Source organism: Rhizopus delemar, genomic scaffold (genome assembly GCF_000149305.1).
Source record: "Rhizopus delemar RA 99-880 supercont3.8 genomic scaffold, whole genome shotgun sequence".
Classification (NCBI taxonomy): Eukaryota; Fungi; Mucoromycota; class Mucoromycetes; order Mucorales; family Rhizopodaceae; genus Rhizopus; species Rhizopus delemar.
This window is the reverse complement of record NW_027137834.1, coordinates 149,292-169,259: the sequence shown is the minus strand read 5'-3', so window position 1 is coordinate 169,259 and position 19,968 is coordinate 149,292. Positions and strand designations below refer to the sequence as shown.

At 36.0% G+C, this 19,968-nt stretch overlaps 7 protein-coding genes across 7 annotated transcripts; all 7 read left to right on the top strand.

The window, feature by feature from the left end:
• Window positions 1-473: 473 nt before the first annotated feature.
• Window positions 474-1,427, top strand: RO3G_10295 (uncharacterized protein; the record flags this gene model as incomplete). Its single annotated transcript, XM_067664880.1, has 4 exons — window positions 474-618; window positions 906-1,023; window positions 1,280-1,358; window positions 1,389-1,427. The coding sequence occupies 4 exons, from the start codon at window positions 474-476 to the stop codon at window positions 1,425-1,427; spliced, it is 381 nt and encodes a 126-aa protein (XP_067520981.1).
• A 372-nt stretch (window positions 1,428-1,799) lies between these two features.
• RO3G_10294 (uncharacterized protein) lies at window positions 1,800-2,900 on the top strand (the record flags this gene model as incomplete). The annotated part of the gene is made up of 5 exons (XM_067664879.1): window positions 1,800-1,820; window positions 1,889-2,203; window positions 2,257-2,395; window positions 2,470-2,513; window positions 2,634-2,900. 5 exons carry the CDS (start codon window positions 1,800-1,802, stop codon window positions 2,898-2,900), a joined length of 786 nt encoding a protein of 261 aa, XP_067520980.1.
• A 1,834-nt stretch (window positions 2,901-4,734) lies between these two features.
• RO3G_10293 (uncharacterized protein) lies at window positions 4,735-6,437 on the top strand (the record flags this gene model as incomplete). Its single annotated transcript, XM_067664878.1, has 2 exons — window positions 4,735-4,857; window positions 4,905-6,437. The coding sequence occupies 2 exons, from the start codon at window positions 4,735-4,737 to the stop codon at window positions 6,435-6,437; spliced, it is 1,656 nt and encodes a 551-aa protein (XP_067520979.1).
• A 218-nt stretch (window positions 6,438-6,655) lies between these two features.
• Window positions 6,656-7,175, top strand: RO3G_10292 (uncharacterized protein; the record flags this gene model as incomplete). Its single annotated transcript, XM_067664877.1, has 2 exons — window positions 6,656-6,683; window positions 6,982-7,175. The coding sequence occupies 2 exons, from the start codon at window positions 6,656-6,658 to the stop codon at window positions 7,173-7,175; spliced, it is 222 nt and encodes a 73-aa protein (XP_067520978.1).
• A 2,251-nt stretch (window positions 7,176-9,426) lies between these two features.
• Window positions 9,427-15,512, top strand: RO3G_10291 (uncharacterized protein; the record flags this gene model as incomplete). Its single annotated transcript, XM_067664876.1, has 6 exons — window positions 9,427-9,546; window positions 9,725-10,001; window positions 10,059-14,870; window positions 14,927-15,063; window positions 15,122-15,224; window positions 15,424-15,512. 6 exons carry the CDS (start codon window positions 9,427-9,429, stop codon window positions 15,510-15,512), a joined length of 5,538 nt encoding a protein of 1,845 aa, XP_067520977.1.
• Window positions 15,513-16,957: 1,445 nt separating this feature from the next.
• RO3G_10290 (uncharacterized protein) lies at window positions 16,958-17,638 on the top strand (the record flags this gene model as incomplete). Its single annotated transcript, XM_067664875.1, has 2 exons — window positions 16,958-17,177; window positions 17,289-17,638. 2 exons carry the CDS (start codon window positions 16,958-16,960, stop codon window positions 17,636-17,638), a joined length of 570 nt encoding a protein of 189 aa, XP_067520976.1.
• Window positions 17,639-18,008: 370 nt separating this feature from the next.
• RO3G_10289 (uncharacterized protein) lies at window positions 18,009-19,872 on the top strand (the record flags this gene model as incomplete). Its single annotated transcript, XM_067664874.1, has 3 exons — window positions 18,009-18,804; window positions 18,865-19,422; window positions 19,469-19,872. 3 exons carry the CDS (start codon window positions 18,009-18,011, stop codon window positions 19,870-19,872), a joined length of 1,758 nt encoding a protein of 585 aa, XP_067520975.1.
• Between the last annotated feature and the right edge of the window lie 96 nt (window positions 19,873-19,968).

The window sequence follows — 19,968 nt, the reverse complement described above, 5'->3', positions numbered from 1 at the left end:
TTAACTGCTGTCTACTCTGAAATTTTCTATTAAACTTGAACAGCAATTCCTTTAGTGCTGCCTGAAATATTGAAAACTATATTCTCGAACAATTCTTTTCAAAGTGTTCAAAAATAAGTCTTCTTCCCATTGTCATTTTTGTTCAGTATTAGTCAAATAATTACGACATATATTCGTACGTTGCTCCTCTTAGTAGATGACATAGAATGAAGGAAACTCTTTCTTGGAATCCAGCCTTAAGAGAATAAAAACTGACAACTTTAATCACAGCAATGAAAATAGCTCTAGTTGTAGTATATGCTTGTATGTTATTTATTACAGAATTAATAAATATGATATCTAATCTTGTGTGCTTTTCTTATGCTCTTTTCATATCCGATGGCACAATACTATATTGATTAATTCAAAAAGACTTTACGAATAGCAAATACCCCAATCCGGCTGCAACCAACCATTGTCTTTTTCATTGCAAAATGACTACCAGCAGCCTCTTTTTAACCTATTGTAGGTTTCATAAAGCTACCAGTTCGCGTGTTCATCAATTCTGTTTTGTTGCCAAAGCAAAAATGAAGCTTCGAGATCAAATTAAAAATTGGACACCTTTTCATGATGAGTGTAGTTAATGTCACTGATGTTAAAGTTGTTCATTTTACTACTTGATGTGTTATCAAAGGGGAAAGTAAAGACGGAAATTTAGAAACACGAATAATGACTACTGAAAAATGAGGATATTTAAACTTCTCGGAAAAAAGGCACTTCTTTTGTCAGAAAAGTATAGAAAAACACGCTTGAATTGGGCCCTTGCTCATAGATAGTAGACTAGTGACAGCCAGAAAAAAATTATTTTCTCTGTCGAACTGAAAATCAATATTTGGAGACTCTAATGGAGCTGACGCTTATTAAAGTCTGCCTGGAAGCTCATTACAACACTATTACGTACATTAAAGCACGTAGGTTGAAATGCTATGGTGTGAGCTTGTATGACTTTCCATGGGATTGGACATATTCGCGAGATATACAACGGTAGAATGGCTACACCAGATTATATCCATATCCAAAAAGCCAAAGTTACAGATGCGCTAGATTATTATCAGTTAGGAAATGTTAGTTTTATTTCTCAACATGATAATGATCCAAAATATATGATCAAAGTTACAATAATCTATCACAAAGAGAAAAGAAAGTATCTAGTGCTTCCTTGATCCTCTCGATCCCCCTTCTCTGATCGAGCTCGATCGAGTGCATATGAAGATGTTAGAAGCTGAAACTAGTTCTACAGGAACAAAAAGCCAAAGATGTCCATGAACTACTGGAGTGAATCGAAATTGAGTAAAAAGCATTTGATAGGGAAGTTGATTGTAAATATATTAATGGCTTGTCATCTATAGTTTAAGTTGCAAGAAGAATTACAAGAAGTTTCACTTTAAACAGCGATGAAGTTGGGAACAAACGTATTTTTTTGTCGTTACTCGTTTATTTATCGCTCCTTAAATTTAATTCATGTTAATAAAGTTTTCACTTCACATCAAAAAAGTATAACAGTATTAATAATCATCTTTTTTAAACAAACTTCAATCGTATCATTGACTGATATTAAATGAAGAATTTTATGATTTAGATAACATATTTGCTTATATAAAGAATAAGCTTCATAGAATGATTTCATTACCTTAATAAAAAAAACTAAGTGAACAAGGAGGATTATTTCTTAAAAAGTCTTCTGAGATTCAATTCAAATGCAATTGTCCCTTTTCTTCCACTTCCTTTTCTTTTATTGCCTTTTTTTTTAATAACAAGAAATGACCTCCCGATACCAGAAAGTAATAACCACAGCAACAGCAGCAAGAAAAGAACAAGTATTTACTTTTTTCTTCCCCTTTATTAATAGTTATCTTTACAAGAAGAAAATGAAGATCATATTGTAATAAACACAGCATCTTCCAGTAGTACAACACAACAACGATCTTCACAACAACAAATAAGTGATTTACAAGATACCTTTGGGGAAACATTTGAAATAGAAGAAGAAGAGGATGAAAGAGAACAAGTAACCGACAGATTACTTGTGCCTTCTTCCTCTACCGCCTCCCGTACGACTTCACATACTACGCCAGCCATATTACCTGTTTCAACAGACGGTGTATTTTCAAATATGTCAGCCAAACCAGAATCTGATAGTAAAAAACTAGATGAAACACCTCCAGTAGGTATCTTGTCAAGGTTTACTTTATGCATTTGCTTATTAAGATGTAATAGACATACGAAGAAGCAGCAGCTGATGCAACACCACCTTATTGGCAAACAACAATTATTGCACCAGCCGGCATGGGTGATATTGTGCTAGTAGAAGGGATGCCAGTAGGAAATATATTTTCTTTCTTTTGGAATTTAATGAGTAAAGTACACAGAACGTCTTATTAATATTATTCATTAATCATATTCTAGTATCCGCTAGTTTTCAATTCATAGGATTCATGTTGACTTATTTATTACACACATCTCACGCATCCAAGGTAAGCTATTTTTTTATTTAACATTTTTTTAAAAAGAAAAAGAAAGCTAAAGACTGTATAGCAAGGTTCAAGGGCAGGTCTTGGCGTCTCTCTTGTTCAAACAGGATTTTATATTCGTAGTCGTACGTGTTACACAAATCATTCAAGAGAAAAAAAAAAAACTCATCCATCATTATGATAGGAGGTACTTTAGAAGATGATGAATATTACAATGAAGGATCATCATCGAAAAGTGAAGATCCTAATGCGATGGAAGCAGATATTATTGCTTACATGCTCATGTTGATTGGTTGGTTTATTGTGATTCGTTCAATAGCTGATTTCTTACGAGCAAAGCAAATGGAAAGAATCATTTGTTCTGAGCCTACTCCAGAAGCTATTGTTTAAAATAAACAGATCAATAGCCTCCTTGAACTATTCTTGTAAAAGTGCAGTATGCATTTTGTACAGGATTTTAACCTAAAATTAGACGATTAGAAAAATTGAACTGGACGATTTGCAATCTTACGTTGCATAATCTTTAAAGTTTTTGAGACATGTCACAAAAAAAAAACAAATGGATATCTCATTGTTGTCTTGTGTATACGAGCCAAAAGATTTGTAGATAATTATTCAAACAGATATTTGCCAGCATAAAATAGCCTTAGTAATAACCAGGGTGGATTAAATTTGTTTTTATTGTTGGCAGTACTGGTACTGTCGTCCGGGTTACCTCTTTTCTTTGACCTTTCAAATCGTGCTGATCTTGCGCCTATCTCCCTTATTGATTTCAGACTTAAGCCAAAGATAAGAACTGCCACTATGTCTGTTGAAAAATCGCCTTCTTTCTCCATCTTTTAAATTAACATTCGTTTCGCTCTGCAATAATGTTGAGTTTATTGGTTTAAGGTTTAAATATGAATAAATTTGAGTTGTAATTGATGTAAGAACTGTCTTTATGTGAGTTGAGTTTAGCTTGATTCGCTTTGTATAGTGACCACCAGATCTTGTAAAGTAGATCAGATTGTTTTGGTTAAATTAAAATAAAAAGGGATTTACAATAAAGTAGGATAACTTCAAGGAACTTCTTGTTGATCCATTGTTGATGAAGGGATTCCTGCTAATAGAAGCGCGGCAGATTGAATGATTGCTGGCTTCAATTCTTTCCTTAAATATCGATAGCGTCTTGAATTTTTGCTCCTCTCACAAAAGATGAATCGGAAGACTTTTTTTTTTCGACCGTACTCGTCTCTTTCATACAGTACAGGATATTTCATCTACCAGGGTCTATAAGAACACACCTGTCTTTCATCCTCAGAAAATCTTCACTGCTTAAGTAATCGATATGAGCGAATTCATCTATTTCCATTTACTATTCGTCTTTAGTTTTTTTTTGACGTAGTGCTATTGGTACTTTTTGCTTTGTACCTTTAATTATTTGGCAGCAAGATTTACCACCTTGCCCTAACTATTGTGTTTGTAACATCTGCGAGTTCACGTAATGGTTTGAGGAATTCATGCTTCCATACATTATTTATAATTGTTTTTATTATAATGATGCATTTAGCAAACTGGTACACACACACGCAAAAAAAAAAAAATTATAAGGCGCAAAACATTAACATTTTAATTTTTGATTTACGTCTTCAGTATTCATCTTTTGATCTTTTCAAATTATGGATAAAAGAGAAAGAAGTTAATATTATTTACATTCATAACAATGTGGTTTAAATAAAAGCCACGCGTACAGTTATGAACGCATTTACTGATTTATTAACAGAAATGGAAAACTGACAAAATAATTTTTTTTTAAAAAAAGGTACATCAGCTTGTCATGTTGTGTACTTGTTAAAAGTAAAGAGATATACTTTTTACTGCTATGACTGTCAGATATACATGATAGCTTGAATAAATATGAATGGACGATGATAGGATAATCTTTACATAACATATTGAAGTTTCTGTAGTAGTCTCTTGAAAAGAGTCTAATAATGTTTTTGACAAGGTCTTCAAAAAAATTATCCAATCTCATCTTGCATTCTGTAATGATCTGTTATGGAAATCCATTCGTGTAATAAAATTTCCCAGTTTGTCTAGTCGCCTCCATATTATATCTACATTTAAAATGCCGCTTTATCTAATTCATGACTCAGAAATCATCATCCAAGCCACAGTTTAATATTAAATTAAGAATAGAGCAAGTAACCCCTCTTTCTTTTATTTTTCATTTTACTTTTTCAATATGCCTGGTCTTTATATGCTTGATTATGGGGCAGGCAATGTCCGTAGTTTAGTTAATGCTGTTAACCACTTGGGTTTTGACATTCAATTTGTCAAGGAGCCTTCAGATATTGCTAAAGCTGACGTAAATAATTATATTTTCATCACATCCTTTTATTGAACTCTTCATAGAAACTTATTTTCCCTGGTGTGGGTGATTTTGGATATGCCATGCGTTCTTTACGCAACAAGGGCTACTCTCAACCATTGAAAGATTATGTCGCCTCAGGAAAACCCTTTATGGGTATCTGTGTCGGTATGCAGTCTCTCTTTGAAGGCTCCGATGAAAGCGACGAACCTGGTTTAGGCATCATCCCTGGAAAAGTGCAACGATTTGATGCTACTACCAAGGCTGTACCACATATGGGATGGAGCAATGTGCAAGTGATTAAGGAACAAAAGCAGGATGAAGGACAGGCTGTTAATTACAGCATGATGGATGAAAAAGTATATTATTTTGTTCATTCCTTTGCTGCGCGATACACTGATAAGACAAAAGATTGGACTTTGACTACCAGTCAATACGGCGATGAAATGTTTATTTCTTCAGTTCAAAAAGGAAACGTGTTTGCTACGCAATATCATCCTGAAAAGAGTGGATATGCTGGTTTGAATGTGTTGAAGTCCTTCTTGACTGGTACCGGTATTGTCAATGAACAAAATGTGATTCAAAAGCAACCTGAACTTTACAGCAAGCATAAGTTTACAAAGCGTATCATTGCCTGTTTGGATGTTCGTGCCAATGATAATGGTGATTTAGTTGTCACCAAGGGCGACCAATATGATGTGCGTGAAGCAGAAGGAAACAAGGACGTGCGTAATTTAGGAAAGCCTGTCGATTTAGCCAAGCGTTACTTTGAAGAAGGTGCTGATGAAGTGACATTTTTAAACATTACCAGTTTCCGTAACTGTCCACTGGGTGACACACCTATGCTTGAAGTCCTCAAGCGTACATCAGAAACTGTCTTTGTTCCCTTGACAATTGGTGGTGGTATTCGTGATGTGACCGATCCAGATGGTACAGTTCACCCTGCTTTTGAAGTTGCTGGTGAATATTTCCGCTCTGGTGCCGATAAGGTATCTATCGGTAGTGATGCTGTTTACTGTGCAGAAAAGTTTTATGAAAATGGACAAAAGAAGACAGGTACAACTGCTATTGAAACTATTGCAGATGCTTATGGTTCGCAGGCTGTTGTTATCTCTGTTGACCCTCGTCGTGTTTATGTAAAGGATCCTTCTGAAACAACACATCATGTCGTCAAAAACTCTCAACTTGGTCCTAATGGTGAAGAATATTGCTGGTACCAGTGTACCGTCAAAGGTGGTCGTGAAGGCCGTGATTTAGATGTCGTTCAGCTTGTAACTGCTTGTGAACAATTAGGTGCAGGTGAAATCTTGTTGAACTGCATGGACAGAGATGGTACCAACTCTGGATTTGAACATGAGTTGATTAACTCAGTTAGACAAGCCGTTTCTATTCCTGTGATTGCCTCAAGTGGTGCAGGCCGTGTTGAACACTTTGAACAAGTGTTTGATCAAACTGATGTAGAGGCTGCTTTGGCTGCTGGTATTTTCCACCGTAAAGAAGTTCCTATTCAATCTGTAAAAGAGCACTTGAAGAAGTTAAATGTACCTGTTAGACCTATTGATACTACTATTTTGTAAATAAATTTAAATCCCTTCTTAATCACTTTAAATTAATCTTTGTCGCATAAAATATTTTATTTGTAAATCTCCTTTTATTATGTATGTACAGTAGTCGCTCTATTTAAGGGTAGTCAAAAGTTTTGGAATATCCACCCTTAAATAGAAATTCATAGCTGTTAAAAAATTGAAATCACTTAATATGTATTGTAGTTACATTATAGACATGTTTGTACAACATGTTTACACATAGGCCACTGCTGGTTGGTATAGATTTGGTAATTGTGTAATGATATTAACAAATCAAAGCTTGCTTAAGACTTGGTCCAAGTTGTTGGAAGGATAATAAACGAGTTGTAGACTCAAAATAATTTTGATGAGAATAAACACATGACATAACAAAATTTATTTTCTTTCTTTGTTTGGGTTCTATCTATAAAAAAATGCCTAATAATAAACCTGTACGCCTTTCTTTCTCAAAAAATTGAGCTTTTGGATCAAAACGCTACTGGCCAGCTTAATCAAACAGAATTAGGTGAATGGGCTATAAAGAAATTCAATTTAGATCAACCACTTGCCCAACAGATTATATCAAATATTCCCAAAAGTGCTGAAAAGTTATATAGTAATATTAATGTTGTCAATAATGGCAAAAGTCTAAAAACAACACGCTATTCTCAACTTGATGATGAAGTAGTAAAGTTTGTTGCAGACATGAACAATAACAATCTGCCAGTCAATCGAGACTCAATCCTTTGATATGTAAGACCTGTTGCTCAGGTGAAATATATAAGCAGAAGAAAATGATAAGACAGAGCAAGATGAACAGCGTGTCGATATAGTAGAGTGTAAAAAACGGTTGAGAGAAGCCTATGAAACTATTCTCATGTACGAAGTTCCTTTAGACGATCTTGATCGTAAATTACGTCGCCGAATTCGAACGGGATTGGCTGACTCTTGTGCTCACCATCAATAATAATGACTTTCCTTTTGAAAGAATGATACCAGTACTTACAACAGTATAACAGATGTTTGCAAAGTCGGTAACAAGAGAAGTAGGATGTCTGCAATTGATGAATATTGGTATGAAGTTTCAAGGCACTCAAAAGACAATAGTGAAGTTAATAAGAATTATGCTGGAATCTTTTTGTAAGTCTTCTTATAATTGGTAACCCCAAAATAGATCTGAAATACTAGGATCCTTTTTAGAAGAAAGAAAGATGTCCTTTATTAAAATGTATTCTTTGTTTATATTTATATATTCTATTTCAAAGGGCTTGATCATAATTTCTTTGTCTTGAGATGCAGAATAATCTGGCTTGGGCTTTGGGTTGGGATCGACGCTTTAAAGGTTCGTTTGCGCATTCTATATTTGGAAGGTCTATCCATTGGGTCGTCTCTATATTTATTTTCTATTTCTTTGTTCATAGAAATGATATTGACAATCAGAGTGCAAGAACCATGAGGCTTGTATGCTAGATCTAGTTCGTTTTGGCATCTTGGTAAAGAATGTAATAGATAGTTACAAATTGAAAAGCACGTTATTGATTCAAGCAATTGGATCAACTTTTACTTTCTATTTATTGTAAAAAAAAAAAAAAAAAAAGAGGACGTGTATACCATGTTGGAGTTGGACAAATTAATCTCCCCAATGAATGTAAATCAAGTTCCCTCAATCTTTGGTTACTTGAACCGAATTGCTGATGTTATGGACATTTGCACGAAATATGTAAGAAGCCCAGGTTCAGATGCAAGTAATGATGAAACAATCCGACAGACACTACGTTCTCCTGTTATGCGATCTTTGACGGTTAAATTCTAATTATAGAATACTTTTGCCTCTTTTCTTTCTCTCAGTTATTTGTTCTATAGTAAAAATGTGTTTTGTGTTTCTAATAAAGATTTAATTTTAAGATTGTCATTTACTCAATACATTCTATAAACTGTCTGCTAATTTACTATGCTTAAGTTTTTTACATAACAAAATATTCTTTTGATATTTTCGTTGAAACAAACACTTGTTTATATTATTAATGTTTACAATTGGAAATACTGCTGTTAGCTTATTTTGCAAGATAAAAAAAAAAGATAGCTTGTTTGCTGTTCTGGATACAAAAATAGAGATGATAAAACGAATGAGTGCAAGATTACAGATAGCCTAAAAAAATTTAGTAAGCCGTATATTGTAAGAGTGAATGGCTGTCATGCTGCTACAAAGAAGTGGGCAAGGCTTGGTGACCTTACGGGTCCATTCGCCTAATGTACCTAACATGTGCACTTCAGCCGACAGTAAATAGAATGTCTAGTGAATTACAAGTACTAATAATGCATCTAAAACTCCAATTTTAATTTCAGAAATGAAAGGGGATAAAATGCAAGAGATGTAATTGACATGTGAAATAAATGCAAATACTCTTTTGCTGCAGAAAATCTTGAAAACAAATTTAAATTTTAACGAATGATGAATACATAAAAGTTTAAGCTCTAACTTGGGTTAAACAACAATAGAAAGCTTGTAAAACATTTTTTTTATTTTGATTGGGCAAAGAATATTAATTGTAAACACTTGATATCTTTTGTTATATTATTTGTACCAATGGCCACTGGACTCGCCCCACTTTTATTCAAATCCCGACATAAGAAAGGGGGAGAAATTAGCTTCTTGGAAGAAAGGGGAGCCTTAAAAGCACCAGACAAACTTCTATTTTGAGTTACAAGGTGCATTTTTTTGTACCACGATTCAGTCACCACGTTGTTAAAATAGAATTGAAGGGTTATTCTTTACCTTTCTTTTTTTTTTTTTTTTTTTTTTTTTTTTTTTTTTCTTTTTTGGCTGCAAAAATAAAAGGGTTCGACATATTTTTTTACTTTTTTTTTCCCATTTTTTTGTGCTTCTTTCTCTATTCTCCTCCTCTCCCTTTAAAAAATAAGCTCTCCTTTCTCTATTAATTAGATTATAAACATGGCGAGCCAACACAGCAAGCCAAATGGGCCTGTTTCATTTGTTGGTATGAACGTAAACCAAGTGAAATTAGAACTTGCCGCTCAACTCAGCAGCCAAGAACAGTTCGTAGCCAGTCTAGGAGCAACAAGTCAGATTAGTAAAAATGCAATCTTAAAGCAACTTGATGTAATTAAAAGAGAACTACAAGATATGGACAAATATAATCAAAATGACGAATTACCTACTGATCTTCGTGTCAGACTCGAAGCAGTGGCAAATGAACTTCAACATATCAAAGCTACAAAGGTGCAATAGACAGCTTTTAAAGAAGCCTTGGTTTACTTATTTGCATTCTTTTTTTTAGAGCTCAGACACTACCTCTCCTTTATTGCCCCCTCCTCCACCTAACCATACTTCATCTTCAAAGCAACGATCCAAATACACCAATGGGTCCAAGCGTAATCCAGATATTGAATTCGCTACAGAGATTGGCCAGGGTTTATTGGTTGAAGTCAGGAAACTTCAGAATCTTATTCAAGAAAAGGATGAAACCATCAAACACTTGGAAGCATTTAGAACAGAAAATGAACGGCATCATGAAACTTCTCAGCGTTATCTAAGACAACGGGAAGAGGTTGAAGGTAAATGAGAATATAACACGATATTTTGGTATGTGTACTTATTTGCATAAATAATAGAGAGATTGAAAGAAGAAAATTGGAATCTGGAAGTAGCAAATCAAGAGCTTAGGGCTCATCTATCAGAATCCAATCAAACTATCGCCAAACATAATTCAGAATATGCTCGCCTGATTAAGCAAATCAAGAGTCAATCGGAGCAGATCGACATTATGAAAGCTCAAGAAGAAAAGAATGCATCCTTGATCGAAGCCATGAAGGCTCGACACGAACAAGAAACGCATCAATTAAGAAAACATGCTGCAAATGCACAACGCGAAAATTCTCAAGTACAAAAGCAAATGGAAGCACTCAACACAGAGCTCAAGATCTGCAAGGCTAAATTAGCCATCAAGATGGCTACAGCATCTGTCCGCAGCGAAGAACCTGCTGAACACATCGAAACTGTGGAGAAAATCGACCACGAGTCTGATCACTCCAATAAGGAGAACCACCTTACTCCTTCAGCTAGCAGCACGACAACCAATCGCAGTCAGCAGATGGAGACAGAGACCCTCAAACAATCATTAGCCCATGCTCACAGAATTATTTCAAACTTGAGAAGCTCGGCTCATAAAGAAAAGCTTGAAAAATTCGAATTGAAAAAGATGCTTTCAGACAGTCAAGAGACAGTTGAACAATTAAGCAAGGAAATAACAAACATAAACAATAACACTTTGGCTTTCAGTGCACGTACCGGCGGTCCAAAGGCTGTCAAGAAGAAGCATACCAAAAAAAGACGCGGTGGCGTCGCAAGACAAGCTCGAGGTGTATCTGCTAATGCATCTTCTGATTCTGACCGACAAAGCATGAAATCAAATGATTCCGAATCGGAAGAATTGGAAGCATTAGATGACAGTATGGATGAAGAGCAGCAAGATCTGATGGATCCACATTTCAGCAATGGTTTAGGCTTTGGATTCGGTACGCCTATCACATCTACCCCTATGAAGCCTTTATCTTCTGAATTAGAATTTAAGGTTCAAGTAATCGATATTGGCATAAACACTGACCCTATTGATTTTACCATGCCCAAAGATAGCTTGTCTTCTGTTTTCCTTGATGCACATTCTGCCGCACCTATCAATCCTATTTCTGAGGCAGATCCACAACTACCTACTACCCTCAACCATGTCGATTCTTCTAAACCTTCAGAAAAGACCATTATGCATAGGGATATGGATATACCACTTGTATTAGAGCAATCACCAGTCGAAAATCAGGTGAATGTAAAGGAGCAAGTTAAGGATGCAGTGGAAAAGGAAATGAAGATCATTTCTGTACGAGCTGCTGCCATTCTTCCACCTCAGCAAATGGAGATTTTAGTCAGGGAACGTGTTTTTGTACCCGTGGGTGAGACTTTCTTAACTGATCGCGCATTATCATCTGAATCGGCTGAACCATTTGTTGAAAGTGACAACAGCAACATCAGTAGTAAGACAATAACTTCTCAACATACTGCTGCTGAAATGCAAACAGAAGCCGATAAGATTACTCGCGAAGAAGCCAACAAGTTAGTTGAAATAGCAGTTAAAGAAGCATTACAAAAGTCTCAATTAGATATGCAAAGAAGCATGATTCCTAAATCAGAGATCAAGCAACTGATTGCCAAAGTGTTAGAGAAACAAAAGAGATTACTGAGAGCAAATGAACAAGTAGAAGACATGTTTTCAAAATCCAAGATTGAGCAGTTGATTGCTGAAGTATTAAAGAGTCGAAATAGCTCATCAACTATGGTTGACCAAAAAGATATGATTGCTGAGCCAGAAGTCGAGCAGTTGATGACTGAAATAATTGAGAAACAGAAGGAATCATTCAAGGTGGACGACCCAGTTCAGGACATGTCTTTCAAATCAGAAGTTGACAAGATGATTGATGAAGCTTTAAACAAACAAAAGAGCGAATTAAGAGCAGACAATCCCGTTCAAGAGATGATTTCTGAAGCATTAGATAAACAAAAGAATACTTTGAAATATAATAGTCAAAATGAGTATATGTTTACAAAGGAACAAGTTGATCAATTTGTTGCCGATGAACTAGAGAAACAAAGAAATTCGCTACAGATGAATAGTATAACTGAGGGTATGATCGCCAAGTCTGAGGTTGACAAGTTGATCACTGAAGCATTGAAGAAGCAGAAGGATTCATTAAAGACCAATAATCAACCTGAGAGTGTAGCTATTGGACCCGAAGTCGACCAATTGACTGCCGAAGCACCAGAGAAACAACGAAACACATTGGCCACTAATTACCAAGCTGAAGACATGATTACAAAGTCAGATGTTGATAGATTGATTACTGAAGCATTAGAAAAACAGAATGCATCATCAAAGACAAAGAATCCAAATGAAAATGTGATTACAAAGTCAAAGGTCGATCAATTGATTGCTGAAGCTTTAGAAAAACAAAAGAATGCATTAATGGCTAAGGATCAAGCTGAGAACATGTTTACAAAGGCACATGTCGATCAATTGATCACAGAAGCTTTAGAAAAGCAAAGGGCTTCATTGGAAACTATTGATCGAGGTGAAGACATGATTGCAAAGTCAGAAGTTGATAGACTAATCACTGAAGCACTGAAGAAGCAAAGGGATGAATTGGTAGCTGATGCTGAAGTTGAAGACATGATTGCTAAATCTGAAGTCGAGCAATTGATTGCAGGAGCTACAGAAAAAGCTATATTATCAGAAAAGGAAAAGATCGCTAAGAGTATATCAGAGAAAGAAAAGGCTGAGGAAATGATCAAAAATATGGTTGCCAAATCAAGTGTTGACAAGCTCATTTCTGAAGCTGTAGAAAAAGCACTTGCTTTGGAGAAACAAAAGAATATTTCCAGCTTGGATCAAGCAGAGCAAACTGACAAAGATAATGAGCCTATGATTGCTATGTCAGAAGTTGACAAATTGGTTGCTGAGGCTATTGAAAAGGGCATTCCAATAGGAGAAAAGAAGGTTTACGTGGCTGCAGACTGCTACAATAATGTGAATAGCACAACTTCCGAAAATAAAACAGCTGAAAGAGAAATTGTCCCTCAAGAGGAAAGGTCACATTCTAACGGAATTTCCACTGTTCAAAACAAAAATGTAGAGGAGGACCTAATTCCCAAATCTGAATTGGACCAATTAATTGCAAAGGCGACAGAGAAGGCGATTGCTTTAGAAAAAGAACAGGCCGCTTTAACCATGATATCTAAAGAAGAAGCTGAAAGAATGGTTACCGAAGCCAGTACAAAAGTGCTTGATGAAACAAGATTAGAGATGAAACAAAAAATGGAAGATATGATACCAAAATCCAAAGTAGAAATGATGATTGAGCAAGCCAAGAAGCATGTACAAATTGACTTGCACGCCAAATTCAAGGAAGCTGAACAAGAAGCTGCAAAGAATCTGATAACAAAGGCTGAAGCTAATACAATAGCTCTGGAAGCTGTTGAAAAGGAACGCTTGAATATGATCAGTAAAGAGGAGGCCCAAGGATTGGTTGCACAAGCCATTGAAAAGGAACATGCCAAGATGTTGGAACATCACCAGCAAACATTGGAAAAAGCTTTGTTAGAGGTTGAGACAATTAACAAGGCTGAAAAGGAATCTTTGAACAAGCGTATCGAGTCATACAAGAAGGAATGTGAAGATATGAATCAGCGTATGAAGAACATGCTCACAAGAGAAAGCACTGATGTATTGATTAAGCGTGCTGTTGCAGATGCATTGAAGGCATCTGAAAAGAAACAACAGGATGTACTTGCCAAGATGATATCTAAAGTAGATGCCGACATTTTAATACAACAAGCAGTGTCCCGTGCACTCGAGCAAGAAAGAAAGGAGGCAGCTGCAAGGGAAGAGGCAGAGGCTATTGAAATGGTTTCAAAAGCAGAAGCAGAAGCTTTGGCTAAAGTTGCTGCTGCTGATGCGATGGTAAAGGAACGTCAAATGCAAGCAGAGCGAGAAAAAGAATTGATTTCCAAAGATGAAGCTAATACAATGGCTCAGCAAGCAGTTCAGGAAGCAGTTGAAAAAGAGAAACTTGAGCATGCAGAGATCTTGGCCAAAGAAAGAAGGGCGATGAAAGAAAAAGAAAACAATCTCATTACTAAGGAACAAGCAGAAGCTATGGCTGCTGAAGCTGTTCGTGAAGCATTAGAAAAAGAAATAAAAGCAATGCATCCGCACAGTACAGGTAATACAGTTCCTTCAAAGCACCATCGAGAACACCCATCATCTCCTGTCGTCCTTGAACGGTCTATCTCTACATCAAGACTTGCACCACCATCATCTCAAGCAACACCAACCCCATCTATTTCTACTCCACCTACAACAAACAAAAAAAGCCTAAGACCATCTAACTCTGTCTCTTCACTCAAACAAATGTCTTCTGACAACAATGGCAGTAAAAAGAGTATCAAGACACACAGACAAGCTACAGAAAATCAAAGAGCATATGGAACTCTTCGTATTCTGGAAAGTAGTACTTATGGTTCGCGTATCATTGGATCAAAGAATAGCCTACGAAAAGTCAGTAAGCAAGAATCTGCCACCTCCGTCTCAACTGTTTCATCTGAAGATGGACGACAACAATCTAGTATACTTTTACGTTCTGAAGAGGCCTTTGCCATGTTCTCTGGTGGTGAAAACATGACCAATATGGAAGTTATTTCTGCTATTACTCAAACCATGATTGGTGAATGGATGCTGAAGCATACACGTCGCTATGTTGGTGGAGGTATTTCTGAAAAGAAGCATCGACGATTCTTCTGGGTTCACCCTTATACAAAAACGCTATATTGGAGTTCCATTGAGCCTGGTGTAGATGGAGGCGAGTCCAAAGCAAAAAGTGGTAAGAGTACTTTATATATGTTTTGCTCATCTATTTCTAACGTTATCTATGTAAAGCGTTTATTGAATCTGTTGTTGCTGTATCGAGTCATAATCAACAAGAAGCTTCACCTATGAGTCTTCTTATTCGCACACCAAGAAGAGATCTTAAAATAACAGCACCAACACTTGAGCGACATGAGATGTGGCTAAAGGTAAAACACAAATGATTATTTGCTATATAAGTTGGTACTGATATATAACTATATACAGTCTTTGCAATATTTACTTGGAAGAACAAATCAAACACAGCAGTCATCAGAAGAAGTATTGACAGAAGAAAATCAGTATAATAATACCATGCAAAGTATTAAAAGTATAATACCCATTCATGACGCTAATCAATATGATTCTGATGACTCTGAAGATATAGTTAACATAAGACAATGCTGTGACGGAAAACACGATCTTTCAACTCTCTCAAAAAAACATATACATAATCATTCGTAAAAATTCAGTCCATCCTATAAAATATAACTTTTGTAATAAATCTTAATGTCTACCTTTCTGTCTAGTCAAATTCAAAACTGAGTTTTGTGTCGATTTTATGACCTTACCTTTCTTATTTGGCAAAATTCATGGTTCTTTCCAACAAACTATCTAACCCGTCGGTCAACATAATCTTACAGCTACCACCAGCAACAGGGACGCCCATCCAACCAAACAACATGCCCTGATCCCAAGTAGTAGCCAGGAAGAGAACATCGCTTACACATACCACTTCCGAGTATAGTATTCACATCTGTAGACAAGACAAAATTATTTACTCCAAATTATGGAAGACTGGATATTTGTCAGGAAGTGTTCTTTTGGACATGGCAAGAAGATATGAATCACCAATGCAGCTTATGTTCTTAATTGCAAATCAGTATTCTTTACGAATCGCAGTTGCGCAACCATCGAAGAAGGCAGTCGCGAGATTGCTGAAATCAAATTCGATCCTTCGGATTCCGTCATTGATCGCATCCTCAAAGACAGCGTTACCATTGATAATGATCAAGTCTAGCTTATGCCCTGCAGAGTTTTAGATTCAATCATTCTTCAAGTTGGAATTAGACTATCAAATCTCCCTTTTCTCAAAGAAGATACTCTTAAGGAACAGTTGAAAAAGAGTTTGGAACCTTATGTTCAAGCCTTCGACTTAGGCAAACTTTGAGAAACATCCACCAATGCTTATGTAGGCATGGTATATGCTGCTCTTAATATTCCTAAAGATGCTGACAAATTCTCTCTCCTTTCTTATCATCTTCCCGGTATCAATCAGAAAATGAAATCCCTTGCTGATCAAACGATATTTAGCTCTGTTCTTGAAAACTCTAGCATATGCTGATAATGTATATGTTGTACTTCGTTCTTTTGATGAATACTATCGCCTGCTAAAATCGACATCCATAAATTAGACGCTTTCTCATTCAATCGCCTTGTGTAATTGGCTGTAAGATAAGACTTATTCCAGCGATCATTAAGATTCAAATTCTGATGACGAAACCTCATCGCGTAATCATGAAAACTAAGATCACTGATTTCCCTTTCTAGTTACCAATGTAGTCTAATTTCTGATCTGTTATTCTTGTAATATATGTGCAACAGTCTACGACATGATCTAGATTAATATATATATGAATATTATTTTGTTCTGTTAAGAAAAGCTTGGATAAAATCATTTTAAACTTGATGTTTTCCTGATATTCTTATTCTGCATTATAGGGCTGTGTAACTTGCCTTTTGTGGAATTTTGGGCTTTGTTTTCAGAAATAAAAATATCAACACATTTTTGTAAATATATTCATAGGAAAGACTATAATAAAGGTCAAATAGACTTAACTAAATCAATAATCTTAATAAGTTGTGTTTAAACGTATTTTTAAGCAAATACCTTTTTTAAAATAGTTTTGGCTGAGTAAACAAAATAATAAAGGCTCCCTGAGCCACGCTGATAAATATCGCTTAATAAGTACTATGTTTCTTTTTATAGCAAAAAATTGTATTGTTTTCTTTTTTCTTTGCTTTTCTTTCATCTTTGACTCTAAGAAAAGACCAGAAAAAAATATGGGATACGAAAAAATATCAGAATTAGATTCGATCAAACCAGCCAACGAGGAAAAACAGACTATAACCGATGAAGTTCCAGCACACTTGGAACCTTATTTGCAGACAAAACCAACATTTGGTCTCACAGACGACCAAATCATTGAAAGAAGAAACCAGTTTGGACCAAATGAATTAACAGAAAAGAAAAGAAATAAATTACTTCACTTTTTATCATTCTGTAAGCATACAAAAACATGCTTTATAAAATGACAGACTAAAAAAAGAACTAAATGAAAAAAAGTTACAGGAGCGATCTCTTATCTAATGGAAATTTCGCTAATTTTGACAGCTCTCACAAAAGATTGGCTTGATTTTGGCATTATTTTGGGTATGCTTGTCATTAATGCGATCATTGGATATATTGAAGAAAGTCGAGCAGAGTCTGCAATTGCATCATTGAAAAACAGCTTAGCATTAAAATGTAGATGTTGGCGTAATGGCCAGTTAACTGAAGTTCCTTCTCGAGATATAGTAGTTGGAGATATTATTGTCCTCAGACTTGGTGATATTGCACCCGCCGACGCCAAATTACTAGGTATTGGTGCTTCAGGAGAATCAATTGAATCAGATATCCCAAGTCGATCAAAGTTCTCTCACTGGCGAATCTCTGCCTGTCAAAAAGAAGCCAGGAAAATCTAATTTATTCATCTTGTGTTATCAAACAAGGTCAACAACAGGCTATTGTTGTCCGTACAGGAGCTGATACGTTTATTGGAAAAACAGCTAATTTAATCTCTGTTACTACAGACTCTGGGAGATTTCAAAAAGTGATAAACTATATAGGAAACTTTCTTATCATTGTCTCTGTCGTGTTGGTATTAATTTTGTTTGTCTACGACTTGGTGGAGCAAAGAAACTTGACTGGTTCAATTACTCAAGATCAAGTTTTAGCTATTCTTAATGAAATGGTTGTACTTACCATTGCTGCGTAAGTATATATAATTTTATGAACAAATAATATATATTCATTAAAATCTCAAATAGCATCCCTGTTGGTCTACCCACTGTCATGTCTGTTACAATGGCAATTGGAGCAAAGCAGTTATCGAAACGTCAAGTTATTGTAAAGAGGTTGACAGCTGTTGAAGAGTTTGCCTCAGTTTCAATTCTTTGCAGTGACAAGACTGGCACATTAACCAAGAACGAATTGGCCTTTGATGAACCTTATCTTGCTGGATCATACGACAAAAACGATATCTTACTGTACTCTTATCTGGCTTCTGAAGTAGCCACTGACGATCCTATCGAATTTGCAGTCAGAACAGCTGCTGAAGCACAACATCCTCAAGTTATGAATGACGGTAGTCATACCGTTCAAGGATATAAAGTAACTTCTTTCAATCCATTTAACCCAGTGGATAAAATGGCCCAAGCAACTGTTCAGGACACTGCAACACTCGACACTTTCCGTGTAGCAAAAGGTGCTCCCCCAGTGATCTTGAAGTTGATTGGGGGAAACAAGGAAGCTGAAGATATGGTGGATTCCTTTGCCAGTCGAGGTTTGAGATCTTTAGGTGTGGCTCGTACAATGAGCGGTTCGGAAAATTGGGAGCTGGTTGGCTTACTTAGCTTTATTGATCCTCCAAGAAATGATTCTGCAGAAACTTTGGCTGAATGTCAAAGATTTGGTATTTCGGTCAAGATGATCACCGGTGACCAAAGAGTGATAGCACAGGAAGTAGCTGGAAGATTAGGCATGGGCCATAATATTATGGATTCTGATGAGTTGACCGATCCGAATAAATCAGAAAAAGAGGTTTCTGATATGTGCTTGCATTCTGATGGTTTTGCTCGAGTTGTCCCGGGTAAGAAATTAGAACATAAACTTATTCTTGTGCTTCACTCTGAACTTTTTTTTTGCTTAGAGCACAAATATCGAGTGGTTGAAATACTTCAAGAACGTGGATATTTTGTTGCCATGACAGGCGATGGTGTCAATGATGCTCCTGCATTAAAGAAAGCAAACGTAGGTATTGCAGTTGCAGGAGCTACTGATGCTGCACGTTCCGCTTCAGACATTGTTTTATTAGAGCCTGGCTTGTCTGCAATCATTGATGGTATCAAGATATCAAGAGTGATCTTTCAGAGATTACAATCATATGCTTTATACAGAATCACTTCAACTATACACTTTTTGCTTTTCTTTTTCGTCATTACACTTGCAGAAGATTGGAAGATGCCTCCTGTGTTCTTGATCTTAATTTCCTTATTGAATGACGCAGCAACACTGATCATGGCTGTAGATAATGTCAGTATATCACATTCGCCCAATATGTGGAGGCTTAGACTCATGATCGTATTGTCTTTTGTTCTCGCCATCGCTCTTTCCCTCTTCTCATTTGCTCACTTTTATATATTTCGTGATGTCTTGCATGTTACTCCCGGCGAACTTTCTACTATTATGTATTTGCATATATCCTCTGGTAAGTGCATCTTTACGTCCATTTTTTATACTCATTCATCCCATAGCCCCTCATTTTGTCATTTTCTCGACACGTACAAACACGTTCTGGTGGAAGAGCTTTCCTTCGTTATTTTTTAGCATAATTGTCTTGGGTACGCAAGTCATTGCTCTCCTATTGTCTGTATATGGTGCATTCGGAGAGAACCAAAATATTGCTGGTATTGGCTGGGTCCGTGGTATAATTATCATTTCGATTTCTTTGGCTATCTTCTTGATCATTGATGTTATCAAAGTCCTTACGATATATATTTGGGAGAAATTCGAAAAGAATCCTTCTACCACATCCTCATATGCATCATCAAAGAAGAAACCTACTAGCAAATCTGCTGCTTTTATTGAAAAAAGATCTCGTACTGCATATGATAAAACTGTGACACATGGATCAGACAGCTCTGAAAAGCCCTATTAAAAAAAAGCCCCCTGGACTAACCCTGCGTGTTTAAACATATATTAATAAATAAATTATTTATAGCAAACAAATAGTTCGTTTTACAAAGCAACCCAT